We start from the raw sequence: 26,935 nt of genomic DNA, 5'->3' as shown, positions 1-26,935 counted from the left end.
ATCTTCTCCCATTCCGTGGGTTGCCTCTTTGTTTTGTTGACTGTTTCCTTTGCTGTGCAAAAGCTTTTGATTTTGATGAAGTCCCAAAAGTTTATTTTCGTTTTTGTTTCCTTTGCCTTTTGAGACATATCTTGAAAGAAGTTGCTGTGGCTGATATCGAAGAGGTTACTGCCTATATTCTCCTCTAGGATTCTGATGGATTCCTGTCTCATGTTGAGGTCTTTTATCCATTTTGAGTTTATCTTTGTGTACGGTGTAAGAGAATGGTCGAGTTTCATTCTTCTACAAATAGCTGTCTAGTTTTCCCAGCACCATTTATTGAAGAGACTGTCTTTTTTCCACTGTATATTTATACCATATGATTTTACTTACATGTGGAATCTAAAACAAACAAACAAAAACTAGAGAAAATTTCATAAATACAGAGTACAAATTTTCAGTTATAAGTCAGAAGGATTAAAACTACAGTTTAGGAGATACAGTCATAATAATGTAACAACAATGTATATTGAAAGATAGTAGCTACACTTATAAAGATGAGCATAGCATTATGTATAAAATTGTCAAATCACTGTGTTGGTAATCTGAATTTTATATAACATTATATGTGAAGTATGCTTAAACTTTCTAAATGCCATTGGAATTTTTATGGGGATTACATTGGTTCTGTATATCATTTGTGTAATATGAAGATTTTAGTAATAATCTCTAATCCAAGATTATAGGATATTTTTCCATTTATTTGTGTTTTCTGCCATTTCTTTCATCAGTGTGTTACAGATTTCAGTGTACAGATCTTTCACCTCCTTGGTTAAATTATTCTTAATTATTTTATTGGTTTCAATGCTATTGTAAATGGGATTACTTCTTTAATTTCTTTTTCAGATAGTTCATTGTTAGTGTATAGAAATTCAATTTATTTTGTGTTTTGCTTTCATATTCCTCCAAATTACTGAATTCATTTATTAATTCTAACAGTTTCTTTGTGGAGTATTTAGGGTTTTCCATATATATGATCATGTTATCTGCAGAGACAATTTTGCTTCTTCCTTTCCAATTTGGATGATTGTTATTTCTTTTTCCTGACTGATTACTCTTGCTAGAACTTCTAGTACTATGTTGAATAGAAGTGGTGATAGTGGGCACTCTCATTTTATTCTTGATTAGAGGAAAAGCTTTTAGCTTTTCACGATTTAGTATTATGGTAACTGTGGATTTGTCATTTATGGACTTTATTGTATTTAAGGTACTTTCCTTCTGTATCTGATTTGTTGAGAATTTTTATTATGAAGGAATATGAAATCTTTTAGATGCATCTATTGAGACCATCATATTATTTTAATCCTTCATTTTGTTAATGTGGTATATCGTGATTGATTTACATATATTGAACTATCCTTGTATTCCTGGAATAAACCCAACTTGATCATGATACATGATCCTTTTAGTTTAGTTATAAAGTTGTTGCCTGTGCCTCTCTCATACATACAATATGAACTACATAGCTAGTGTGGTGTGAGAACAGAAAGCTGAGAAATTAACACAAATCCTATCCATAACCAGTAAAACTCCTTGGATATTTGCAGAGACAAAAGTAAAACTACACTTTAAGGTTATCAAAATGCAAGAAATACCAGTTAAATTTAAGGTGCTTTAGAAAGTTCAGGATAACCACACCAGAATGTTTTTCTTTGTGAGGAAGGTGCTAATGGTGATTACCAAAGACAAAAATTATTACCATATCTTCCTCTCCTGTACTCCTGATATCTGAGGAATTTCTTCCTGGGTGAAAAGTTGTTGCTCTCCTTCCACTGCCATAAAATTGGTATATCACATTCTAGCACCTATAAAGTGGAGAATAATTCATTGCCTATTTGACTATGAACTTTGGTCAATGTATTTGTGACCATTCTTATGGACTTCCCTCAAATAACATTTGTTCATCTATAAGACTTTCATCCTAAGATTCTTCCAGAAAGCCTTCTATCAGTGACACAACTCTGTTGCCAAAACTATGAAGGAACTGTCAGGTTTTAACCTATTTGCAAACTAGCCATTTAACCTGACACAGCTTATAGATCTCAGCAGAAGTTGTAAGACTCCTTGTCAAAGACAATGAACTTTATTACTCACAGCAACAGCAACAGCAATAGCCAGAGTATCATCGTTTTCTTGGGTAAGTTTCCTGAGTCCCAATTCTCACAGTATGATGTGAAGAGAGTCAGTTGACACCTACACACCAACTGGATTTTATTATAAGAAAAAAAAAAACAAAACTAAGTTTAAGGAACAAGAATCTTTTATGATAGGAAGTAAGCATGCCCACTTTTAATGACAGAATTACAAACCATCTATTTCATGCAAAGCTATTTGCTATATTAGCATTCTTGTGAAGATCATGCAGAGCAAATGTGGTCAGAGGCTCTGCTTACCATAAATACAGACACATGAGAGACACGTGGAAAATTCCTTCACAAAAATTGACATCCTCACAAATGAAAATAATAGATCATGAAGCTTACGATAAATTAAGTATGCTTAAAATGATTAAAGAGAAAAAGGAATTTATTTTAAAAACACACAATATAAGTAAGTAGAGAACAAGTGGAAAAGAAAAAAAAAAAAAACAGGAAACACTGAAAAAAAGAACCAAATCAAATTTTGAGGAAAGAAACTTGTAGTAGTTGAAATTTAAATATTCACAGGGTGATTTAAATGCATATTAAAAAGATCTAAAGAGGCAATAATCCAGAATGTATTATGTAGAAAAATATGAAAAATAAGTTAAAATGTGTACAGTTTAGTAAGTTTCAACATTCATCTAATTTAGAGTTCCCAAAGGTGAAAACAGTGAAAATGGAAATGAAGCAATATTTGGAAGTATACTGGTTAAAAAGCATATGGAACTATGAAAGTTTGAATCATTACATTCAGAAAAGTAAGCATGTCTGCAACAGAATAAAGCAAAATAACAAAAAAAAAAAACAAAAGTATTACATACATACTAATGTATAATATAGTGATATTTCATACCATCAAAAAGATGAATCTTAATATCTATTTTAGGTATTAAGACAGATGGCCCATAATAAATGACAGTAATAGTCTTATCACCAAAACAATATACCAGAAGATAATCAAATAGTTTAAATTCTGACAAAAATAATGTTTTAAGTTAGAATTATTAAACTTAAAATGAACAAAATAAGAATATTTTCAAAAAAAGGTTTTAAAAGTTTAATACTAACATGCCCTCACTGCAAAATAATTAAAGGAATCTTGAAGGAAGAAATAGGAAGCAAGGGGTATGGTAAGGGAATAAGCTATGGTGAGTGATAGCTGTTATCAGAACTACCCTTTTACTAGGAAAAAAAAAACCCTAAAACACCTGGTCAAAATGTATAAAATGACTGTGTAAGCACTGGAAAACAAGTCTACAATACTGACAGAAGGAAAATACATGAAGTGAACTCAGAATTTACCCTGGATTTTCCTATAATGAGGGTATTTTCACAACCACAGTTTAGAGAAATAGAGCAGGAGTACAGGATAGTAGCCCCACTGGAAAGATAATTTCAGGGCTACCACGGTAGTTTGATTTAGGAAAAGAGTGATTCCAAAAGACGAAAAGGCCACAAAGAAAGAGATGAATAAAATTTCTCATGGTTATTTTACCAATCTCTAGGCATTGCATTTTCAGAGTAAGACTCTGATAGGTCTGTCAGAAAACAACTGATAGACTGGAATGCTAGGGTGATATTTCAGAGGCTGCACAATCCTTGGGAGATGGAAGTTTGAGTTTAGATAATACCAGGACATTATAAACATCCATAGTCATCAGTTAAGATCTCAGAAAGGCCCTGTTTTATGGTAAAGGGCCACTCTCCAGGAGAATCATCTTAATCGATTCTAAAATCAAGTCTCCACAAAGTCAAGATGATTCAAGTTAATTTGACTGTTTACCACAATATTATCTAACACACTCTAGAGGAAAATGACATAATCCATAGCATCTGCAATGTATCATCTACAATATCTGAAACATAATAAAAGTTACTAGATATACAAATATATAAGTATATTATTAATAAGAAAGAGAAATAGTGTCTAATAGTAGTTTATTAGAAATTATCCAAATATTGGGGTTATCATAAAAAGGCTTCAAAATAATTTTGATTATTATATTAAATTGCTGTGTGTTGACTGGTTATGTTCCCCCACGTCCATATTATGAAACCCTAATACCAAATGCAGTAGTATTTGGAGATTAGACTTTTAGAAATTTATTTGGTTTAGATGGAGTAATGAGGGTGGAGGCCCCATGATGATATTTGCATACTTATAAGGGGATGAAATGACCAGAGCTCTCTATCTCTCTTTCTCTATGCCATGTGAGGATACAACATGAAAATGGCTCTCCTCCCAATTCCAAAACCATGGAATTGACCGACACTTCAAACTTGGATTTCCCAGCCTACAAAACTACGAAAAATAAATGCTTCTTTTTTTAAGTCACCCACTCTATGGACTCTATTATACTAGCCCAAGCTGTTGAATATATACAGAAAATAGAGAAAAATGTAGATAAAATGGATGAGAATATGAACAATTACAAAAAAGGGATTTAAAATGTATAAAAGATAGTTAATTGCACATTCCAGAACTACAAAATATCATATCAGAAATTAAAAGCTATTTGGACAGATGGGCTCAACAATAGATAATATTAGTTATTTTGAAGATATGTTAGTTGAAAATAATCTAAAGCACTGGAAGAAAAAAAAGGATGGAAAAATGAGAACAGAGCATATATGGTATGCTCAAACATTCTAACATATATGTAATTCATATTCCAAAAAGAAAATATGGAGAAAATGGGGGAGGAAAATTATTAAAGAAATAATGGCCAAGAATATTTTTTCAACTGTGACAAAATGCATAAAACATAGGCTAAAGGAGTTCATCAAAGCACAAGCATGATACAAACAAATAAAATTTTACCTACACATATCACAGTCAAATCATTCAAGTTATTGAAAAATCAAAAACAGGAAAGAAACCTTATAATCAGTTGGAGAAAGAAAACATTTTTCAAAGAAACCACAATAAGATTGATAGCTGACTATTCTGCAGAAGCAATGGAAGCCAGAAGTGAGATGACAAAACACGAATTTCCTTTGGGCTAAGGAATGTACCAGGAAGCAGGGCTTTCAATGTTAAGACTGAAACAGTTTCAAGCAACCAGAATGATTGGTCACTCTAGCCAGAATAAAATTTTATGGAACCCTCTTATGCTGTTGGTGGGAATGCAAGCTGGTGCAGCCACTTTGGAGAACAGTGTGGAGATTCCTAAGAAATTAAAAATAGAGCTTCCCTATGACCCTGCAATTGCACTACTGGGTATTTACCACAAAGATACAGATGTAGTGAAAAGAAAGGCCATAGGTACCCCAATGCTCATAGCAGCAAGGGCCATGTCGCCAAACTGTGGAAAGAGCCAAGATGCCCTTCAACAGACAAATGGATAAAGAAGGTATGGTCCATACATACAATGGAATATTACACCTCCATCAGAAAGGATGAATACCCAACTTTTGTATCAACATGGACGGGACTGGAGCAGATTATGCTGAGTGAAATAAGTCAAGTAGAGACAGTCAGTTATCATGTAGTTTCTCTTACTTGTGGAGCATAAGGAATAACGTGGCGGACATTTAGAGAAGGAAAGGAAAAGTGAATTGTGGGAAATCAGAGGGGTAGATGAACCATGAGAGACTGTGGACTCTGAGAAACAAACTAGGGTTTTGGAAGGGAGAGGATGGAGCGTTGGGTGAGCCTGGTGGTGGATATTACGGAGGGTGTGTATTGCATGGAGCATGGGGTATAGTGCATAAACAATGAATCTTGGAACATTAACAAACAATGAATCTTGAAATTAAAAATTTTTTAAAAAGAAATTTAAAAAATTCTGCCAATGTGTAGTCTACATAATTGTAAAGAAAAATGAATATATGTGAATGTCCTTCAAAAATGCAAAATGAAAAAATATTTTTTAAAGATTTTATTTATTTATTTGACAGAGATCACAAGCAGGCAGAGAGGCAGACAGAGAGAGAGGAAGAAGCAGGCTTCCCGCCGAGCAGAGAGACCGATGTGGGGCTTGATCCCAGGACCCTGGGATCATGACCTGAGCTGAAGGCAGAGGCTTTAACCCACTAAGCCACTCAGGTGCCCCGCAAAATGAAAATATTTTAATAAGAACAAATGCTTAAAGAATTTATTACCGGAGACTTGCACTAGGGTAAATGGAGTTTTTCTGTCTGAAGGAAAATAATCTCAGATGAAAGTAAAAAACAGCAGTAAGTAATGAACAGTCCCAGGAAAGTAAAATATGTTGGTAAAATATAAATGAATATTATCTGTATAAAATAACACATATTAATTATAAAATATACAACATTTATAATAGTAAGAAAATGACAATGATGCAGTCATCCATGCTGGATGTAGAACCTGCTTAAGATTCTCTCTCTCCCTTTTTCCCTCCCCCCAAATCATCTTTCTCTCTCTAAAAGGAATTTAATCTATTCTTGTATTGCACAGTTCTCTTTTTCCTTCAGCTTCATTGGTTTCCATTATTTTGTCTTCTAGGTGATTAATTTGTTCCTCTGCTTTTTCTTGCCTGCCATTCATTGCATCAAGCCTGTTTCCAATCTTGTTTATTGCATTCTTCATCTCTGATTCTTTTTTAAATCTTTTATCTCTGTTGTAAGGGTCTTACTGATATCTTCTTCTCTCAAGCCCAGTTAATATTTTTATGATTGGTGTTTTAAATTCTCCATCAGCCATATTACTTATATCTTTTGGTTAGATCTCTGGCTGTGGCCTTATTTTGTTCTTTCATTTGAGATAAATTCCTCTGTCTTCGCATTTTTGTCTAAGTCTCTGTCTTCTTCTCCGTGTTAGAAAACCGAGTTACGTCTCCTGCTGCTGAAAATAATGGTCTTATGAAGAAGAGGTCATATAGTGCCCAGGGCCTGCCACTTCAGGGAGTGTCTCTGGTGTGTGCTGCATGCAGTCTGCTGTTGTATTCTGGCTGCACTATCCTTCAATCCAGGCATCTGAAGAGTTTCCTTTTGCCTCCTGTGGGTAGTATTTGGCCTGACCTGAATGTAGTGACTTATAACTAAGTGAGCTTTGGTCTGCTTGTGAAATGAAAACTGGCACCAACTCCACCAGAACTGGAGAAATTTCTGGTTGGGAGATATGGTGTGGGTAAGTGTTTGTGCTGGTCTTCTCGGGGAAGGACCCACCATGCTGGGACTCAGGCAAGCTTGAATGAGAAGGGTAGTCTCAACCAGACTACAGAAGAATTATGCAACATAATAGACTTAGGGAACTCAGAGACTTCATAAAACACAATTACATTAATATTCTAGAGGTCCCAGAAGAAGAAGAAGGAGAAAAGGGAAAGAAAACTTATTTCAAGAAATAATAACAAAATCTCCCTAATCCAGGGAAGGAAACAGACATTCAGATTTAGGAGGCACAGAGAATTCCCTCGAAAATCACCAAAAGCATGTCAGCACCAAGACATATTACAATTAAATAAGCAAAATATAGTGAAAAAGAAAAAAAAATCTTAAAAGCAACAAGACAAAAGAAGTCCTTAACACACAAGGGAAAAACCATAGAGCTAGCTGCAGAAACTTGACAAGCTAGAAGGAGTGGCATGATCTTTTCAATGTGCTGAATCTACAGCCAAGAATAAGCTATCCAGCAAGGCTATCATTCAGAATAGAAGGAGAGATTAAAAGAGTTTCACAGACAAAAACTAAAGGAGTTAATGACCATTATATCAGTCCTGCATGAAATATTAAAGAGCGTTCTTTGAGTGGAAAGGAGAAGTCAAAGTGACAAAGACAATAAAGGATCAGAAAAAATCTCCAGATACAATGGCAAAACAAGTAATAAAATGGCAATAAATACATATCTATCAATAATTACTCTGAATGTTAATAGATTAAATGCTCTAATCAAAAAACATAGGGTGTCAGAATGTATTTTTAAAAAGCAAAAATAAAGTATTGGGACTTCAAAATAAAAAGCTTCTGCACAGTGAAGAAAACAACAAAACTAAAAGGCAACCTATGGAATGGGAGAAGATATTTGCAAATGACCTATCTGATAAAGGGTTAGTATTCAAAAGATATAAAGAATTTATTAAAATTGATACCCCAAAATTGAATAATCAAATTAAAAATGGGCAGAAGATATGAATAGACATCATCCAGATAGCCAACAAGCACATGAAAAGATGGTCAACGTAACTGATCATCGGGGAAACACAAATTAAAACTACAGTGAGATACCACCCCATACTTGCCAGAATGGCTAAAATCAGCAATAGAAGACAGAGCAGGTTTTGGTGAGGATGTGGATAAAGGGGAACCCTCTTTCATTCTTGATGGGAATACAAACTGGTGCAGCCACTCTGGGAAACAGTATGCAGGTTCCACAAAAAAGTTAAAAATAGAACTATTCTATGATTCGACAATTGCACCACTACATATTTACCCACAGTATACAAAAATACAAATTCAAAGGGATACATGCACCCCGAAGTTTATAGCAGCATTATCTACAATAGTCAAATTATGGAAAGAGCCCAGATGTCCATCGACGGATGAATGGATAAAGAAGATGTTATATATACACACATACATACATACATAGGATTATTACTCAGCTACAAGAAAAAATGAAATCTTGCCACTTACAACAAGGTGGATGGAACTAGAGAGTATTATGCTAAGCAAAATCAGTCAGTCAGAGTAAGACAAATAGCATATGATTTCACTCATATGTGGAATTTAGGAAACAACAAATCAGCATACAGAAAAAAGAATAGAGAGTGGCAAACCAAGAAACAGACCCTTAACTATAGAGAATGAACTGATGGTTATCAGAGAGCAGGTGTGTGTGGGGATGGGTTAAATAATTTATGGGGATTAAGGTGTGCATTTTTTATGATGAGCACTGGGTGTTGTATATTGTACACCTGAAACTAGTATTACACTGTGTGTTAACTATCCAGAACTTAGATGAAAACTTAAAAAAAAAGTTGTGTTCAACCTGCATGATTCTTACAGATAATATAAAGACTGAAAAAAAAGCCAAAATCAAAAGAGTATATACTGTATATACTGTATGTTTTTGTCTTCATGAGCCTCTAAGTAGACAAAAATGATTGATTATGCAATAGAATATTGGTTACCACTTGAAGTATAGGCAGGGAAGGAGCATGAGAGAACCTTCTGGGAGTACTAGAAAGTTTTTATATTCATAATAATGTTGGGTTTATGCAAGTATATACATAAGTAAAGATCTCATAAAGCTATATATAATGTACATACATATGACACTGGTATGTTATTTATTATAATGTAAATAAATTAATTTCTTAAGACTCTTGCTGGCAGAAAAGTCATCAAGCACATCATTTATCTCCTAAGATAACAGTTAAGACTAATTTTGCCAGTTGAAGAAAAATTGGAACTAAAATACTGTACAAAGATAATATCAAAGACATAAGAGGGGAGGTTAGAGTATAAAGGATTTAAGGTCATTTTATTCATCAGGGGAGGATATAGGTATTGACTAGATTATCTGCTATGTATTTTAAAACTTACTTTAAAGTATGTGCATAGAATGTATAATGTTCTGAAAATTAGAGTAGAAGATAAAGAAATTTTTAATAAAATGCAGGGAAGATCATGGCATCTGGATGGTGTGGTTGCAGCCACGATCTCAGTGTCATGAGATGGAGCCCAGCATCACGCTCCATGCTCAGCATGGAGTCTTCTTCGGATTATCTTTCCTTTGCCCTCTACAATAAATATAAATGGACAAAACCCATCTGTTAAAAAACAGAGGCTTTCAGATTAGTGCTATTCTGTCAGATTCTGAAAGATGTCTTTCTATAACTTAGATTATTTGAAACACATTGGTATTATCATTCAATATTTGTTCTGTACCCTTAAAGGAATAACAGATTTTATATGAATAATTCAACACTAACTACTTTATTATTTTTTCTTATAGTCTGATCTCAGCAATGAAATGGAATCTGATATAATAGATGTGGTAAGTGACCTTCTCAAATCTTGTTTTATAAAATAAAATATTTCACATACACTATATTCTTTTTGATACTATAATTCTAAATAATTATATTTTCTTTGGTACTCTGTGTAAAGGTATAGAGGAATATGTATATAGTGAATGTTTAAAGCATATTTTGGTTTATCTTTTGTCTCACACAAAATTGGATGCAACAAGGAAAAATTAAATATTTTGAATTAAAAAATTAAAGATAATCTAAAATTTGAGACAAAAATAAACCATTAATTAATTTAAAAACATATAGCTATAATGGGCAAATATGAGTGGTATATTTTCAGCATATTCTGAAAAAAGAACAAAAAATAATTCCTTTATTGACATTTCTGATTTGGAATACTCTTACCTTGAGAAATAATTTGCATGTGTACTGCTGTCTTTTGGTGGAGACTGTAACTGCTTTTGGAGTTTTTAATTTTCCAACAGAATGGATCTTAGTATACTTAATGAGTCAAAGTTCCTTGAAAATATGTATATCAAATATTGACATAGAGAAATTAATATTTATAAGATGCCACTGTTGAGGAAATATTTTCCTTAGTTGAGTTCTACCAAAAGAAATCTTGAACTTGTACCTACTGCCTTGAGTACCTGTGTTCATTTTTTTTAAAGATTTTATTTATTTATTTGACAGACAGAGATCACAAGTAGGTAGGCAGGCAGAGAGAGAGAGAGGAGGAAGCAGGCTCCCCGCGGATCAAAGAGCCCCATGCGGGGCTCGATGTGGGGCTTGATCCCAGGACCCCGGGATCATGACCTGAGCCGAAGGCAGAGGCTTTAACCCACTGAGCCACCCAGGTGCCCCCCTGTGTTCATTTTTTATTAAAGATTTTATTTATTTATTTGACAGAGATCACAAGTAGACAGAGAGGGAGGCAGAGAGAGAGGGGGATGCAGGCTCCCTGCTGAGCAGGGAGCCCTATGCAGGGCTTGATCCCAGGACCCTGGGATCATGACCTGAGCCAAAGGCAGAGGCTTTAACCCACTGAGCCATCCATGCGCCCCCTGTGTTCATTTTTTACTTAGAAAAAAATCTGATGGCACTCTTTAGAATTACAGATTACCTGAAGTATTTCCTATGTGACTGGGACAAATAGAATTATTTAATTATATTTCTTTCTTTCTGGACCAACCTAGTATTCATTTGAAGGAAGTTTAACAGGCTCAAACACATATAATTACAAATGGTTTAAGAATATTTTTACCTTTTGGATTTTTTGTTTGTTTGTGTGTTTTGTTCATTGCTGATAAGTCAGTCAGCCAGGGAAAGAGAAATACCATATGATTTTTTTCATATGTGGAATTTAAGAAACAAATAAAGGGGAAAAAAAGAGACAGACCAAAAAATAAAATGAGACTCAACTATAGAGAAAAAACCAATGATTACCAAAGGGGAGGTCGGTGAGGGAATGGGTGAAATAGATGAAGGGTATTAAGAGTACACTTGTCTTGATGAGCACTGAGTGATATATAAAATTGTTGAATCACTGTATTGTACACCTGAAACTAACATAACACTGTATGTTAACTATACTGGAATTAAAACATTAGAAAGGAAATTTAAAAAAAGTTGTTTCATGCCAGAAGAAAACATCTAATACTAATTTCATTTTTAAAAGATTTTATTTATTTGAAAGAGAAAGAAAGACCCCAGGGAAGCACAAACAGGGTAAGGAGGGACAGAGGGAGATGGAGAAGCAGACTCTGCTGAGCAGGAGCCTGACACTAAGCTTAATCCCAGAACCCTGAAATTATAACTTGATCCAAAGGCAGATGTTTAACCAACTGAGTCACCAGGCTCCCCCTCATTTTTAACATAATATTTGGAACAAAAGGGAGGACCTCTGTGCTTAAAAACGACCTCCTTTTATAGTTTGCTGATGTTTGTTGGAGTGAACATTTTCCAGCGGAATATACAGTGTTAAGCAAGGTCGTTTTCTTTTCAAGTGAAAGAAAGTTGTATGGGTCCTTTCTGAAAAACAGGTTTAGATAAAGGCAAGTTGAAATAAAACATGAAGACATTGAATTCATAAAGGGGGATACTGGATAAGAAGAAAGAAAATAATCTACTTAAAATTTTTCCTAGGGCCAGTACTTCACTCCTGAAGTATTTGTTTTAGTCAGATATAAACTCAATTTAACTTAAGTAACAAACTAGGAGCCACCAAAGGTATAGTTGAAAATAAAGTTGGTCAGCATTCTGTATCTGCCATAAATCATCATCACATATTTCTCATTATCACCTCAGAAGAAGTCTTGTGGTTGAGATTATCCTATTTCAGAAATCATGAAATAGATGACTTATTACATTCTTCATGGCTTTGTAGACTGGAAGGCTGTAGGGCCTACATGTTATAAAAACAGAACATATTTTGGCATTTTTAATAGTCATTACTTCCTAAATATAGAGAAATGCATTTTTAAAATGGCTTTTCTTAGTATTTTAACAACCATACAGTATTTGTTACCTAGTGTTTTCTTTATTTTTCACCCTTTTTTCTCCAACATTCTTTGCCTCCCCCTTCATTTTGTTTTTTTTTTTTTTTTTTTTTTTATCCTTCAGATTTTCTCTTCCTAACCATTTCTCTTTTCTCTTGTGTTCTGTATGGGAACTGAAAGTAAATTACTAGTGTGAAATACAGAAAATATTCATAGACTTGGAGAATGTACATGATGTTAAAACATGTCAGACATCAGAAATAATAAGAAAGCAGTTAAAGTCTAAAAGATTTTTGTGTCTCTGGCCTCATTTCTCAGAATTTGCAATTATATCTATGTCTTCTGTCTCTAAGAAATGTTTCTTTGTTAGAAATTATATTGACATTATAGTAATGGATAGACATGCAGGAGAAAGGAGGCATTATCTTCATTTATTTCTCTATGGTAAACTGTTTAAGACTTTCTAGGTGCCTAATATCTAATATTGTTATTGGGTTCAATTTAGAAAAGTGCAAATTGATTATGTATTGTCACAGATGTCAGCTCTGGAATTCAGTTTTTGCTATACCTTTAGTAAAATAAATAATATCGTGTAATCATATATACTTAGACTTTAAAAGCACTTTAGTTTTGGTCCAACTCTATTATTTAACTATTTCTCATGCATCAAAGAGGACCTAACATATGCCAAATACTGTTTGTTGCTTAAAGTTAACTTAATTTCATTTTATTCCTTTAATCCCTTTGATACAAAGTACATTTTTAAAGGATAATGAAACTGAGGGTCATGGAATTTAAGCCACTTCCTCAAGATCCTACAGCTAATTAGTTGCTCATGTGGGATTTGCATTGTGGTTATTGTGACACTAAAGCATATGTTCTTTCCTTTATATCACACATTTATAGTCTATGCTCATATTCCTGCAATCTAGGAATCCTGTTTACCTGAACAGCTCTCACTGTTGAAAAGTTCTCTCTTAGAGTGATATAAGATCTTCTATTCTATAGTGTTCTCCCATTGTTTTTACTTCTACTCCCAAAGATTGACAGAGCTAATTTACTTATTCTTCCACATGATTCCTTATATATTTCAAGACAGTAATATTTCCTCAGATAAACACTCTCAGTTCCTTTTACCAGTATGGTTGCTGTGGTGTGAATATGATACAAGATATCCATAATCATTTTAATAAGATGGGATTTATTTTTGTATTGTCTGGACATTCCCTATCACACTGCTGTCAAAGATTATGCTTCTTGCTGAAATAATAAAAAGAAAAAAGTATTTTCATAATATTTATTGTAAGTAGGCACTTTCCTAAGTGTTTTATATAGAACATTTAACAAAACTTCTTAAGGCATTTTTCCATAGCCACTGTATTTCCCCCTCCCTATACTTTAGTATTTGTTTTTCAGAAGTTATACAGTTGAGAAAGAGGAAACCTCTTACACTGTTGATGGGAATACAAACTGGTGCAGCCACTCTGGAAAACAGTATGGAGGTTCCTTAAAAAGTTAAAGCAATTGCACTACTAGGTATTTACCCAAAGGATACAAAAATACTGATTTGAAGGAATATATGCACCCTGATGTTTATAGCAGCAATAGCCAAATTATGGATAGAGCCCAAATGTCCATCAACTAATAAATGGATAAAGAAGAGGTGGTATACATATACAATGGAATATTAGTCATAAAAAGGAATGAAACTTTGCCATTTGCAGTAATGTGGATGGAGCTAGGGAATATGATACTAAGTGAAATAAGTCAGCCAGAGAAAGACAAATACTACTCGATTTCACTTATATTTGGAATTTAAGAAACGAAACATGACCATGGCAGTGGGAAAATAGAGATGCAAACCAGGAAACAGACTCTTAACTACAGAGAAAAAAAAACTGAGGCTTACTGGAAGGGAGGTGGGTGGGGATTGGGTTAAATAGATTATGGGTCCTAAAGAGGGCACTTTTAATGAGCACCGGGTGTTGTATATAAGTAATGAATCACTAAATTCTATACCTGAAACTAATATTACACTGTATGTTAACTAACCGAAATTTAAATAAGAACTTGGAGGAAAAAAATAAGTTATATAGTTGACTCTATTAAATTCCACTATTACCACTGATTCAGCTCTTTTACAATTCTAATTCATTCATTCAACAAATATTTCCTGAACATACATTATCTGACCTTCACTGTTCAATATGCTAGGAACAAAATGGGCATGTATCCCTATTGTCATCAAGTTTAAACGAACAAGTAAGTAAAATATATTGTATGTCAAATGGTGATAAATGTTATAGAGAAAAATAAAGTGAGGATATAGGATCAGGTTCTGGCAATCAGAATTGAATATTAGAGAAGGCCTCACTGAGAAGATGAATTGAGAGCAAAGACCTGAAGACAGTGAGAGGCCTTTAAACCATGTGGAAATCTGGAAGAAGTATGTTCTAAGTGGAGGAGATTAAAGGCAAAGGTTATGAGAAGGACACATGCTTCTTGTTTTCTAATAATAACAAGAAGGCCTAAAATTAAAATAAATAAATAACAAGGAGGACAACATGTGGGGTGGGTTGGCTAAGGTCTGTCATGTCCACAACATGTCTCATGTCCACAACGTTGACAACTGTGTGATACTTGATAAAAGTTTTGGTGGATCTTCAGTGACTTCAGTGGTTGTTGGGGTCCTCAGTGGTAACTCCAGGTTCAGTGGTTAGGGGCCAGAGAAGGCAGCAGTGGTAATATACTGGTGGTATGTATATGCTTGGATGCAGTGCTTGTGTAGTGAAGGGGCTCTCTGCAGATATACACATTGTGAGAACCAGGGTCAGCAGCAGGGGCTTGAGCCAACTGTAGGCACAATAGCAGATACAGGGGCATGGGCTGTTACCTTATATTCCTGTAGCCACAGTCTTGCCACAGGCATACATATGGCAGTGGAGACTAATGGCAGCCATCAGGTCAGAGGAGTGCAGGTATATAGCTGAAGGTTAGCACAATGGTGCAGGCCAGTGACTGATAATAGAAACACATCCAGACACACAGCTGTTGTGTGGGCCCTGGCTGTCAGTATGCACTCATGGACATAGGAGCTTGCTATTGGTGCATGCATGACAGTGGAAGCTGGTGATAGAGTCAGACCACTGGTGAGCAGATGCACAGCTCAGTAATACCTACAGGTGAGCTCAGTGTTATAGGCCAGTGACAGGAGTCAGGGCTATATCCAGGTCCACAGACAGTTGTGCAGGCCTTGGCTATCTGAATGCACTTCTTCAGCTGAAAGGGCTCACCCCAGGTGTGTGCACGGTAGTGGAAGATGGTGATAGGAGTTAGGTGGCAATGTACATGTGTACAGCTGCAGGAATAGTGTGAAGACAAGTGGTGCATGATAGTGACAGGAGTCATGGCTGTATCTGGGTCAGGCAGGAGCTGAGGTGGATCTAAGCTGTCCATATGCACTTGTGCAGCTATAGGGACTTGGCCATAAACATGCACATGGCAGTAAAGGCCAGTGGCTTGAGTCAGGATGCTGTAGATGCACATCTGCCAGAGGCAAGCCACCAATGTGCTCACAGTGATGGAGGTCAGCCATATGGTCTAGGCTGGTGTCTTGCGTGATCATAGTTAGAGGCCAGGGCTGGCTGTTGGTATGGATCTGGGCTCCAGCAGGACTAGGGATTGAGCTGGCTGTCATCTGAAAACATGAAAATCTGTGGGGCAAAATCTTAAGCAATGAAATCTACAAGGGATACATGACAGCTGTGCTTGCCATCAGTTTCTTCAGTGGTAAAAGCTGCTGAGCATTCTGCTGGTGTCTGTGATGAGATCCATGGTGATGTAATTTGGGGAGTGTAAAGAATCTGCAAGAGATATTGAGGTCCTCAGTAGTGAAGTGTTCTGGGGTCCTCTGACAAGCAAACCACTAGGAACCACAGTCACTCCTGCTGTGTGGCTGGTATTGGTAGCCCCTATCCTTCTTCCTTGTTCTTAGCCATCTCCATATGTCTCAGCTTTGCTGCTCTCTGGGTGGAATTGAACTGAAACAGATCCTTCATGTAGTGCCCCAATAGGCTGAGGAAGCTTATCACTGCCCATTTTCCCTTTGTTGGCAAGGGGAACTCTTTTGAGTTAGGACATTCCCTCTTGGGACTGAGCAGTGCTGACCTAGAGGATGGGATGATAAAGACTAAATTAAACTATTCTTTCTACCCATTTTGTACATTTAATCCCAGGTATTTTATTCCACTGTGTTGCTGAAGCTTCTCTAAGTATACTCCTCAATTTTCCCAGAACTATTTTCATTTGTGGATAGCTGTCCAATTATTAATCTCTGTTGGGGAATGGAGGCTGTAGTCTACTCTGCTGTCTAGGTAACATCACTCTCACCCAAAAGTTTTTCATTTCAATGTAGTTCAATTTATCTGTAGTTTCTTTTGTCACTTCACTTGTCCTTCAGATGTCATAACTAAAGCTTAGGGTTAGCCAAGTCACAAATATTTACTTCTATGTTTTCTCCTGAAAATTTTATAGCTATATCTCTTACATTTAGCTGTATAAGTTTTTTTGAGTTAATACTTATAAAAATGGGAAATAAAGGTGAGAGATAATTGTCCATATTCATTTTTGAATGTGAATACCCAGCTGTCCCAGCACTATTTCCTCAAAAGACTATTCTTTCCCCTTCAAAATTTATTAACATCCTCTTTTAAAGTCAACCATAAATGAGGGGCTTATTTTTGAACACTCAGTTCTCTTCCATTGATCTAGGTGATTATTCTTTTTTTAAAGATTTTATTTATTTATCTAAGTAGACTGACTTATTCTACTTAGCATAATACACTCTAGCTCTACTCATGTCATTGGAAATGACAAGATTTCATTCTTTTTGATAGCTGAATAATATTCATATAACATATATATCTTTATCCATTTGTCAGTCAATGGAGATTTGAGCTCTTTCCATAATTTGGTTTTTGTTGATAATGCTACTATAAACACCAGGGTGTATGTGTCCCTTCAAATCAGTATTTTTGTGTCCTTTTGGTAAATACTAGTAGTATAATTTCTGGGTTATAAGGTAGTTTTATTTTTAACTTTTTTTTTTTTTTTTAGAGAGAGAGAGCACACATATGTGAGTAGCGGGGAGGGGTAGAGGGAGAGGAAGAGAGACTCCCAAGCAGGCTCCACACCCAGGACAGAGCCCAATGTGGGGTTTGATCTCATGACCCAGAGATCATAACCTGAGCCAAAAATCAAGATTCAGATGCTGAACCAACTGAGCAACCCAAGCACCCCTATTTTTTTTGTTTTAATGCCACTATAATTGACGCACAGACATAAGGATTTATATGGTAGATTGTTCTGCAATATAAATTGAGTGAAAAGATAGTCATAGTGTACAGAGAAAGCTAAAATCACCTATAAGATTTCACAAAATTGTAGCTCAATTGGGTTCTGAAAGCTGGAAACAATTTGACTTAACAGAGGTTAAAGTAGAGACATTTCAGTCAAAAGGAAGAACATGAAAACAGGAATGAGCATGACACATTGATGTAACAATTAAGAAACTGTCTAGTCAAAGCATGACTTCGAGTTGGAAATGGATTTAATTAAATAAATAAATAGTTAATGAGCATCCACCATGGTCCATGTACTCAGTTTAGGCAAAAGAGATACAAAGAACATAATGACATGGTACTTACCCCTTGGACCTCAAATCTTATGTTTTAACAGCCTCAGTTTCCTCCTCTTAAAATGATGGGATTGGACTAGGTGTTATTTTAGATAATAGTCAACCTAAATAATGTATGATTCTGCTTTTACAAAATCAGCCTATTGGTGCATATATAATCTATGCAGTGTTTATAATTTTGCACTTTAAATATACATATTGAATTGAAATATTTACTAGGGATAAAATATACATTTGGTACTAGCACAGGTGTGTATTCTTTTACCTATAGGTTTTTTTCAAGTCATTAAGATTGTAAGCTATTTTGCTCTGTAATCATTCAAATCACTGTGCTTTCCATGACTCCATTACTTAAAGCCAATATTAGACTTAATCATCTTACTTATTTGTTGGAAAAATTGGAAAATTGCTTGTATGTCCTCATACTTACCAACAATAAGTGCTTATGTGGTTTTACTAGATTTTTGGAATTGTGCTAAGTGATGGGGATTCAAAGAGCTCTTTTCCCACCCATGAGATTTACTGATTAAGTAGGTGGTTTATTGGACCATTATTTATAAATCTTTTTATTTAAATTTTCATTTCTTTTTTTTAAGCTCTTACTCACATTTCAGAAGTGTGTTATGTGTATTATATCAAAATATTAAAGGGGCACCTGGGTGGCTCAGTTGGTTGAATGTCCAATTCTTGGTTTCAGATCAGGTTGTGATCTCAGGGTCAGGAGATTGAACTCTGCATGGGGCTGCACACTCAGTGTGGTGTCTCCTTGAGATTCTCTCTCCCTCTCTTCTTGTCCCCATTCTCTCTCTCGCTCTCTCTAAAATAAATGAATGAATGAATGAATAAATAAATGAAGGAAATAAAATAAATCTTTAAAAAATGTTAAAATTCACACAGTTCAAATTTCCTTTAGAGAGCTTGCCATATTTAAAGGAAATGACAATATGGTCCCTGAAAGCATATATACAGCATGTATAAAAATCTCTGCCAAAAGTGCATTTTAAAATAAATCCACAGTAAATGGGTGTTTATGGAGGTCATGAGAAGTAAATGTAATATTTACCCTGTTTCCCTGTAGGCAGGATTCTGAGTGATTGTTGATTTCTTCTTAGGTTAGGTTAGGATAATTGATTTCTTCTTCTGCCATTTTAAATATTTCCATGAAATTTTCCATGATTTCTTATCAAAAACAAATGAATATTTAAAACCTATTTTTTACTTTTTCTCACTGATCTTCATGCTGCCTACACCACAGTTTAGGGGACCTAAAATTTAACCCAGTTTTATACTTTGATATTACACAGTTGACTCTGGAATCAAACAAATATATTTTTTCATCCTGTTAGTGAGCCATGTAATATCTTTCTCTGACTATAAATACATATGTATACATATATATGTTCAATTTTTTGAGAAATGAAATTTATGGCAATTACATATTAAGGTTGAGTTAGATATATAGATAAGAGTTTTATGCATCTTGTTTGTTTTCTTCTTTTCTAGTGCAAGAATGTGACTAAAATCTGTCATTACATAGCTGCCCTTCCACCTGATCTTATAGGACGAGAAACATGGATTACAGAACTACTTACCTCTGAAGAAAAGCTATCTAAGGTGCAAGTGGTAAGCAATTTTTTTAAAAAAAGATTTATCATTAATACTAAGCATTTCAAAAAGATTTATAAAAGTCAATAGAATCCTCTCTAATTTAACACAGCAATTATTTATGGGGTTTTCCTTTCCTTCCAATGTTTCTCAGCATATACAGTATATATGATGATATATTCACATCTTTCTTTTCCATATGGTCATTACATTAATTTTAAGTGACTGCCTCATATGCTATTGAATTTATATACTTAAGTTATTTAGTCATTCAATTATTGTTGGATTATGTAGGTTGCCATCAATTTTCAGATGTTAAAAGTAAAGCTGATATAATTAACTTTGTACTTATAATGTATTTCAACTATTCAAATAATTTTCTTGAATACATCCTTATGATTTCTTTTAGCAAAGTTTTCTTTAAAAAATGTTACAGGGTTTTTCATCAGTTACATTCCTATGATCCTGATTATGATGACAGAATGTATAATTGTTTTAAGACAAATTATCTACCAGAAGAATTCTACCAAATTGAAACCTGTATTTTCACTAGTATTGGATTTTATTTCTTTTATCTTACTAGAATTGTAACATCAAACCTCATTTTTGTTTAAATATGGGTTTAATTGCTTGGACATTTTTTTCTTATACGCTATATAAATCTCTCCTGTTTTCTACATTTCTTTATCACTATTATTAAAATTAATTGTTTTGAATTTGAAAGTAATAACTGCTTTTTATCTGAAATGTGGAAAGATAGAAAAGCATTTGAATTGCTTTAACCATTAACAATGTTTGTGCATTTTTCCCTAGTGTTTCCTCTATTCGTATTTTACTTACACAATTATGACACACAGACACACACAAATGTCTTTCTGTGTGTATATATATAAAACCTGTGTGTGTAGGTATATTTAATATATATGTCATATAATGTCTATATATATATATATACTATAACTTGATTAAGTGAATATAATTTTAAGTTTTTTGCTATGTGACTATTATATATACTGCTTCGATATACATAATTGTGAATTATCACACATAAAGCCTTTTTTCAGTCTTAGTTGCTTAGGCATGAAATTACTGGTCCGATGGTTATGAATATTTTTAGCTTCTTAATATATAGTAAAAAACTTGCTTTTCTGAAGGATTGTATCAGTTTACACTTTTATCAGCAGCATGCATGCATAACCATTTCATGATGCTTTTACTGTTTAAATAAATAGAATCATGTAGGTGATAAATGGTCATTAACTATAATCCTGGTCATAATTGTTTCTCTTACAATTAATGAGGTTACATGTTTTTCACTATATTTATTAGTCATTTTTATATCCTTTTAGCTTAATTGATTGTCCATAACCTTTGTCCATTTAACCACTGGGTCTTAGTGTTAATTTATCTGCATTTTATCTTACTTATATGTATATGTTAACAAATTTATTGTAAAGATTTTTATACTGAATTAAGATAAGGAATTTTTAAGTTCAGAAATAAGAAACCTGAAGATTAATTACCAGTGAAGTCAGCTAGCATATTTTATGTGCATAATTTTAACCCAATCACAAATGATTGCCTCTGTCTTAGTATTTATGTGAGTTTCCAGTACTTTAACAAAGTAAGGTAGTTATGACTTATATCTCCTTTTTAAACAAAAGAAAAACTAAACTTTAGACTTGCTCCAACGGAAAAAAAATGATTTAACATGAAATTTTTAAAGCTATAATTTGAAGTAATCCTTCAAACGTCATGTTTATATTTGCAGGATCATTTTAATTTATTGTTGTCTTTATTATTATCTTTGTAAACATAAAATTATTGTTACATTTGCATGGAAAAGTTAGCATAATAATTTAAAGAGAAGGGATAGAGTTTTTTTAAGATTTATTTACTTATTTGAGGGAGAGAATATGAGGGGGAGGGGCAGAAGGAGAGGGAGAGAGAATCTCAAGCAGACTCCATGATGAGTATGGAGCCAGACCAGGGGCTTGCTCTCATGACCCTGAGATCATGACCCAAGTTGAAACCAAGAGTCTGACGCTCAAGCAACTTTGCCACTCCATTGCTCCAAGATAGAGATTTTTAATACAGAATTATTTGGGTTGAAGTAGTCAATTAATGACCTGAAAAAGTGGATAGACCTTTAAAATAGAAACTGTTATCTTTATTGTGCAGTTGTATCAATGATGTAATTAAACTATAAACTGGGGGTGCCTGGGTGGTTCAGTGGTTTCAAGCCTCTTCCGCCGGCTCAGGTCATGATCCCAGGGTCCTGGGATCGAGCCCCGCATTGGGCTCTCTGCTCAGCAGGGAGCCTGCTTCCCTTTCTCTCTCTCTGCCTGCCTCTCTGCCTACTTGTGATCTCTGTCAAATAAATAAATAAAATCTTTAAAAAAAACTATAAACTGCATGCAAAAATTATGACATTTTATGTTGATGGTGAAGTACACAAAGTAGTGATTTAAAATATTGAATAGTAATTTGGCTCTCAGTTGTAGAGTTGGGTAGAATTTTAATCTTGATTTACAAAATTCACAAATTCAAGCATGTTAGGAAATAAACTTCATAAATGATAAAGCAAATAAATTCAAACAATAGTATAAAGTAGCATAAGGATTAAATAGCTTTCTTGAAATCTCTGCTTTGCCACTAATAACCTAGATGTAAACTTAAGTCATATTTACTCTCTAAATTTGTTTCTTATATGTAAAATGCAGGACTTGGGTGAATGACAGCTGAGGTCACTTATAATTCTGTGAATATTGTTTCATAGGCCTACAATTTTATCTCCTCCTGTAGTGCCCTCTCAAAGAAATCATTAACTAGTCCATGTAATCTGTCTAGGGATTAATTGATTCCTAATGGAAATGGATTGAGTATTGTTGATTTTCATCAAAATGTTTGTTCTGCAGCTATGGATTCAGATGTATTGGGGGTAAGGGGAGAATGTTAGGTGTTTGAAGGATATCAAATAAAATTCACCAGTCTACTGGTGAATCACACTTAACAGCAGAGGCCAGATTTTGAAGAGCCTAAACCTTATACAGTTTGAGAGTCACTGTTTTAAAAAAATACATATGTATGTATATATTTATATTTATATATTTTATATATATATGCATATATCTGTAAATTGAAATTTGGAATGAGAAAAGTCACAACAAATATAAATTTGAAAATATTACAAACATAAAATACTTTTCAGGGTCTTGGAATGGGCTTTTACAAGTGAGAATCCCTAAAACTTAAGCTTTATTGGCTTCATGGTAAATCTGTCTCTGAGATTAGGCACGTTTTTCCCTTTTGTACTTCTCTTTGGTTCTACTCCTCATCTTCACCAGTTCCTGTCACTCCATGGACACAGGTAGTGTGAGAGAAGAAAACAACATTGGAGGTCGAACAGTAAATACTGTATAGATAAGGTTTTTATATTAGCAAAGAATGTGCCAAGCCAGTATGCTTCCCTCTATGTCAGCTGCGTGAATTATTCCTGTTATGTTGTATTAAACACTCGCCACAAAGTTACAACCTCTTTGGGATGTTCCATGTGCTTTTCGTGCACTTGATGAGTGGGTAATTATGATCACTGATTTGATCAAGGATTGTGAAGACCCAGATATTTTCATTATCATAGCCATTGAATTCTTATACAATCTGAGATTTGTATTGTATGCTATGGCCTTCAATCAGTTTCCTCTGTTTTTGGCAGCCATCTAAAATGTCTTTGCAACATTGCAATGTTGTGAATTATCAATGATACTGTAGTTGATTTTGAGATCTATCATGTTTCAGGAAATTGTGACATCTGTGCCAACTCCTGGTTGTTAGCATCAGCAATCCAAAATAAAAATTAAAGACAAAATTTAATTGTACCCTTGGAATATAATATAGCATTCTAGTTAATAGGTGTTGGTATAAAGCAATGTGCTTTGTTGAGGATACTGACTAGTAGTAGAAGGAAGCTGGCCAGAATGATTACATGGCAGGAAAAATCACCTTTCTTCTTTACAAAGAGATAAATCTAAGAAGTAGATATTTGTCTTAGTTAATAGAAAGTTTAGCATTTTTTAACACTTAAAAACCCAGTAGGCTACTTTATAGACTTTCTGTTATAAAGTAAATCAATAGTGGAATCATTTCCAAGTGTAAGAAAAATTAGAGCAGAATTAAAAAATACATCTTTGTATGTTGAATATTGCATGACTACAAGGTATTTTCATTATAAAGATGGATCATTTAAAAGGAGTGTTTTGTGTTCCCAAAATGTCTTATTACAGTACATTCTGAAATACTATGATTTAGCCCAAGAAAAGTGTCTTTGTCTTTCTACCCTCCGAAACAAAGTTTGAGATTCTATCTAGTCCCTTGCAAAAATTGTAAATAATTTAAAAAATTGCAAATAATGAACTATGTTACTAAATTGTCCAGAGTAAACAGTTCATCTTTGCTCAGTAGGAGTAGCCTACAACTACTTGCCTGACATATTACTTTCACTCAAGTGGCAAGACCCAGGAGATAAAACCTGGAACTCATAATCAGACACTAGTCTTGCTATGTAATCTCCATGGAGCATTCTGCAGTAACTCTTTGACCAACGACCTTAATAGGCTTCCAAAATTACCTAGTCTGGGTAAGATAGCTGTGCTCATTTATCTTCATTGGGAAGCATTAGAAGAGAGCAGATTATTTTTTTATTATGTTCAGTTAGCCAACATATAGTACCTCATTAGTTTTTAAAGTTTTTGACGTAGTAGTCAATGATTTAATATTTGTGTATAATACCAGATTTAAAGAAGGAAGTATAAATTTGAAACTCACAGAGTACCTGTCTTTTAACTTTCCTTCTTTCTTCCATTCTATCTCACGTCTTTAACACTCTCTCAGTTGCTCTAAGTGTGATATGGTCAGTTACTTGCCTACTCAGAGCCTTCCTCCATGAATATTTCTCCCAGTGCTGGAGGAATGTGACAGTAATCGCATGGTCTATAAATGAAAATGTAAAGAATTTTTAAATTTTTTAAAAAATTTTTGATTATTTATTTATACCAACTGAGCCACCCAGGCATCCCTAAATTCTATGTATTTTAAACATCACATTATTATTATTGTTGTTATTATCATTGATCCAGTCAATAATCATTTATGTTTACCATTTTTGTTGCTCTTCATTCCTTTCTGCATCTTTGAGCTTCCATCTGGAAACATTTTTCTGCTGCTGAAGAATGACCTTTAGTTGAGTGTACTGGTTATAAATTCTCAGCTGTTCTCATACTCTTTGTCCAAAAAGTGTTTATTTCACTTTCACTTTGAAGGGTTATTTTGGGGGGGGTGGGAGGAAATTGAATTCTAAGTTGGCAGTTACTTTCTTTCAGTACTTTCAGTCACTTTTTGAAACTAACATTCCCTTTTCTTTTTTCTTGCATTGCTTTTTGGTTTCAGTGTTCTCCCAGATCTTAGCCCCATTTTTAAAATTGATTGTTAGCTCTCTAATACCTTTAGAGATTTTTTACAAATTTGTCAAACTTTTCTTTTTTTTTTCAGCTAGAAGATTGACACCAAATACCAAGTCCACAATTACTGGGGGTATTCATAACTGATTGGCTCAGTATTTTTACTGAAATGGGTATGAAGCCATAAGCTGAGATTGAAAAGTGGCTGAGTTGGGACCCACTCCCTTTGGAAGTGGTAAAATTTTGGATTAGCTTTTGAGAAAAGACAGCCAATTACAGATGATTAAATAAGCAAGTAATACTGACAATCCAACTGAACTTGGTAGATAGTGACAGCAGGGGTAGAGTATGGCAAAATGCATCTAGATATCAATTAGCTAATTTTAAAAATGAATCTGAAAATATTTTCTGCCCTGTTTATCATAGAGTAATTTCTGAGGACCAAATGAAATGATGGTATGCATTTCAAAAGAAATGATAGATGTGAAAGTAAAATATTAACTACTTATACTCGTGCAGATTTTTAAAAATTGAACAAAATATACTAAATTTGAAATCATCTTTTTTTAAGTTTTATTTATCTAAGTAATCTCTACATCTCACATGAAACTTGAACTCAAGACCCCAACATCAAGAGTTGTGTGCTCTTCAGACTGAGCCAGCCAGGTGAAATCATCTTTTTTATTCAAAAGAACAAAATGTATGAAAATTCACCTTTACTTTTAGAATTATAAAAATTCTTTAAATTTTCAGGACACCTGGGTGGCACAGATGGTTAAGCGTCTGCCTTCAGGTCAGTTCATGATCCCAGGGTCCTGGGATCAAGTCCCACATTGGGCTCCTTGCTCAGCAGGGAAACTGCTTCTCCCTCTGGTTGCCACTCCCCCTATTTGTGCTCTCTCTCATACTCTCTCTCGCTCGCTCTAAATAAATAAATAAAATAGAATTTAAACCCATTACAACAGTAACAAAGAAGGAGGAGGTAGATAGAGTTAAAGTATTTTAATGTCCTAGCACTATCCAAGAAGTGAAAAAGTGCATTGATAAACTTTGTATGTTTATGGCAATCACTAAAAGAATAATAAAATAAAGTATAACTATCAAGCAATAGAAGGGAAAATGGAAAATAATAATCTTGAAAAGAAAAGCAAGAAAGGAAAAGCAAAAGGAAGAAAAAAAAAGTAGGCAGAAAAAGTGGAAATCAAATAGTAATGTGGTGGATTTAAACCCAAATTTATCAGTAATAGTATACAATGTAAACAAACTAAATGCCCCAATTAAGATAAAACAAATATTACACTAGGCAGAAAAATCACAACTATGGGCTGCTTACAAAATACATGTCTAAAATGCAAAAATAAAAAATATGGAATGTTTAAACGTAAAATGATGAAAAAAACATGCCATGCAAACAATTACCAAAAGAAATTTTGAATATCAGACTAAGTAAACTTTAAGAGAAAAATCATTATTGGAAATAAAGATGGACATTTTACAAGATAAAATTTTCCTTTCATCAGAAAGGTAGGACAGTTTTAAATTTGTATGCAAATGATTA

The 26,935-nt window shown here is 34.1% G+C and overlaps 1 protein-coding gene across 1 annotated transcript in view; it reads left to right on the top strand.

The window, feature by feature from the left end:
- Positions 1–26,935, top strand: part of LOC116861903 — a 204,307-nt gene that overhangs the window by 113,343 nt on the left and 64,029 nt on the right. The window contains exons 6-7 of the mRNA XM_032848784.1: positions 10,105–10,146; positions 19,820–19,939. Of these exons, the coding sequence (XP_032704675.1) occupies positions 10,105–10,146; positions 19,820–19,939 (162 nt within the window). The remainder of the gene's footprint in view (positions 1–10,104; positions 10,147–19,819; positions 19,940–26,935) is intronic.

This window comes from Lontra canadensis, unplaced genomic scaffold (genome assembly GCF_010015895.1).
Source record: "Lontra canadensis isolate GAN:19392208 unplaced genomic scaffold, GSC_riverotter_1.0 scaffold209, whole genome shotgun sequence".
In the NCBI taxonomy this organism is placed as follows: Eukaryota; Metazoa; Chordata; class Mammalia; order Carnivora; family Mustelidae; genus Lontra; species Lontra canadensis.
This window is presented reverse-complemented; position numbering and strand designations above follow the sequence as displayed.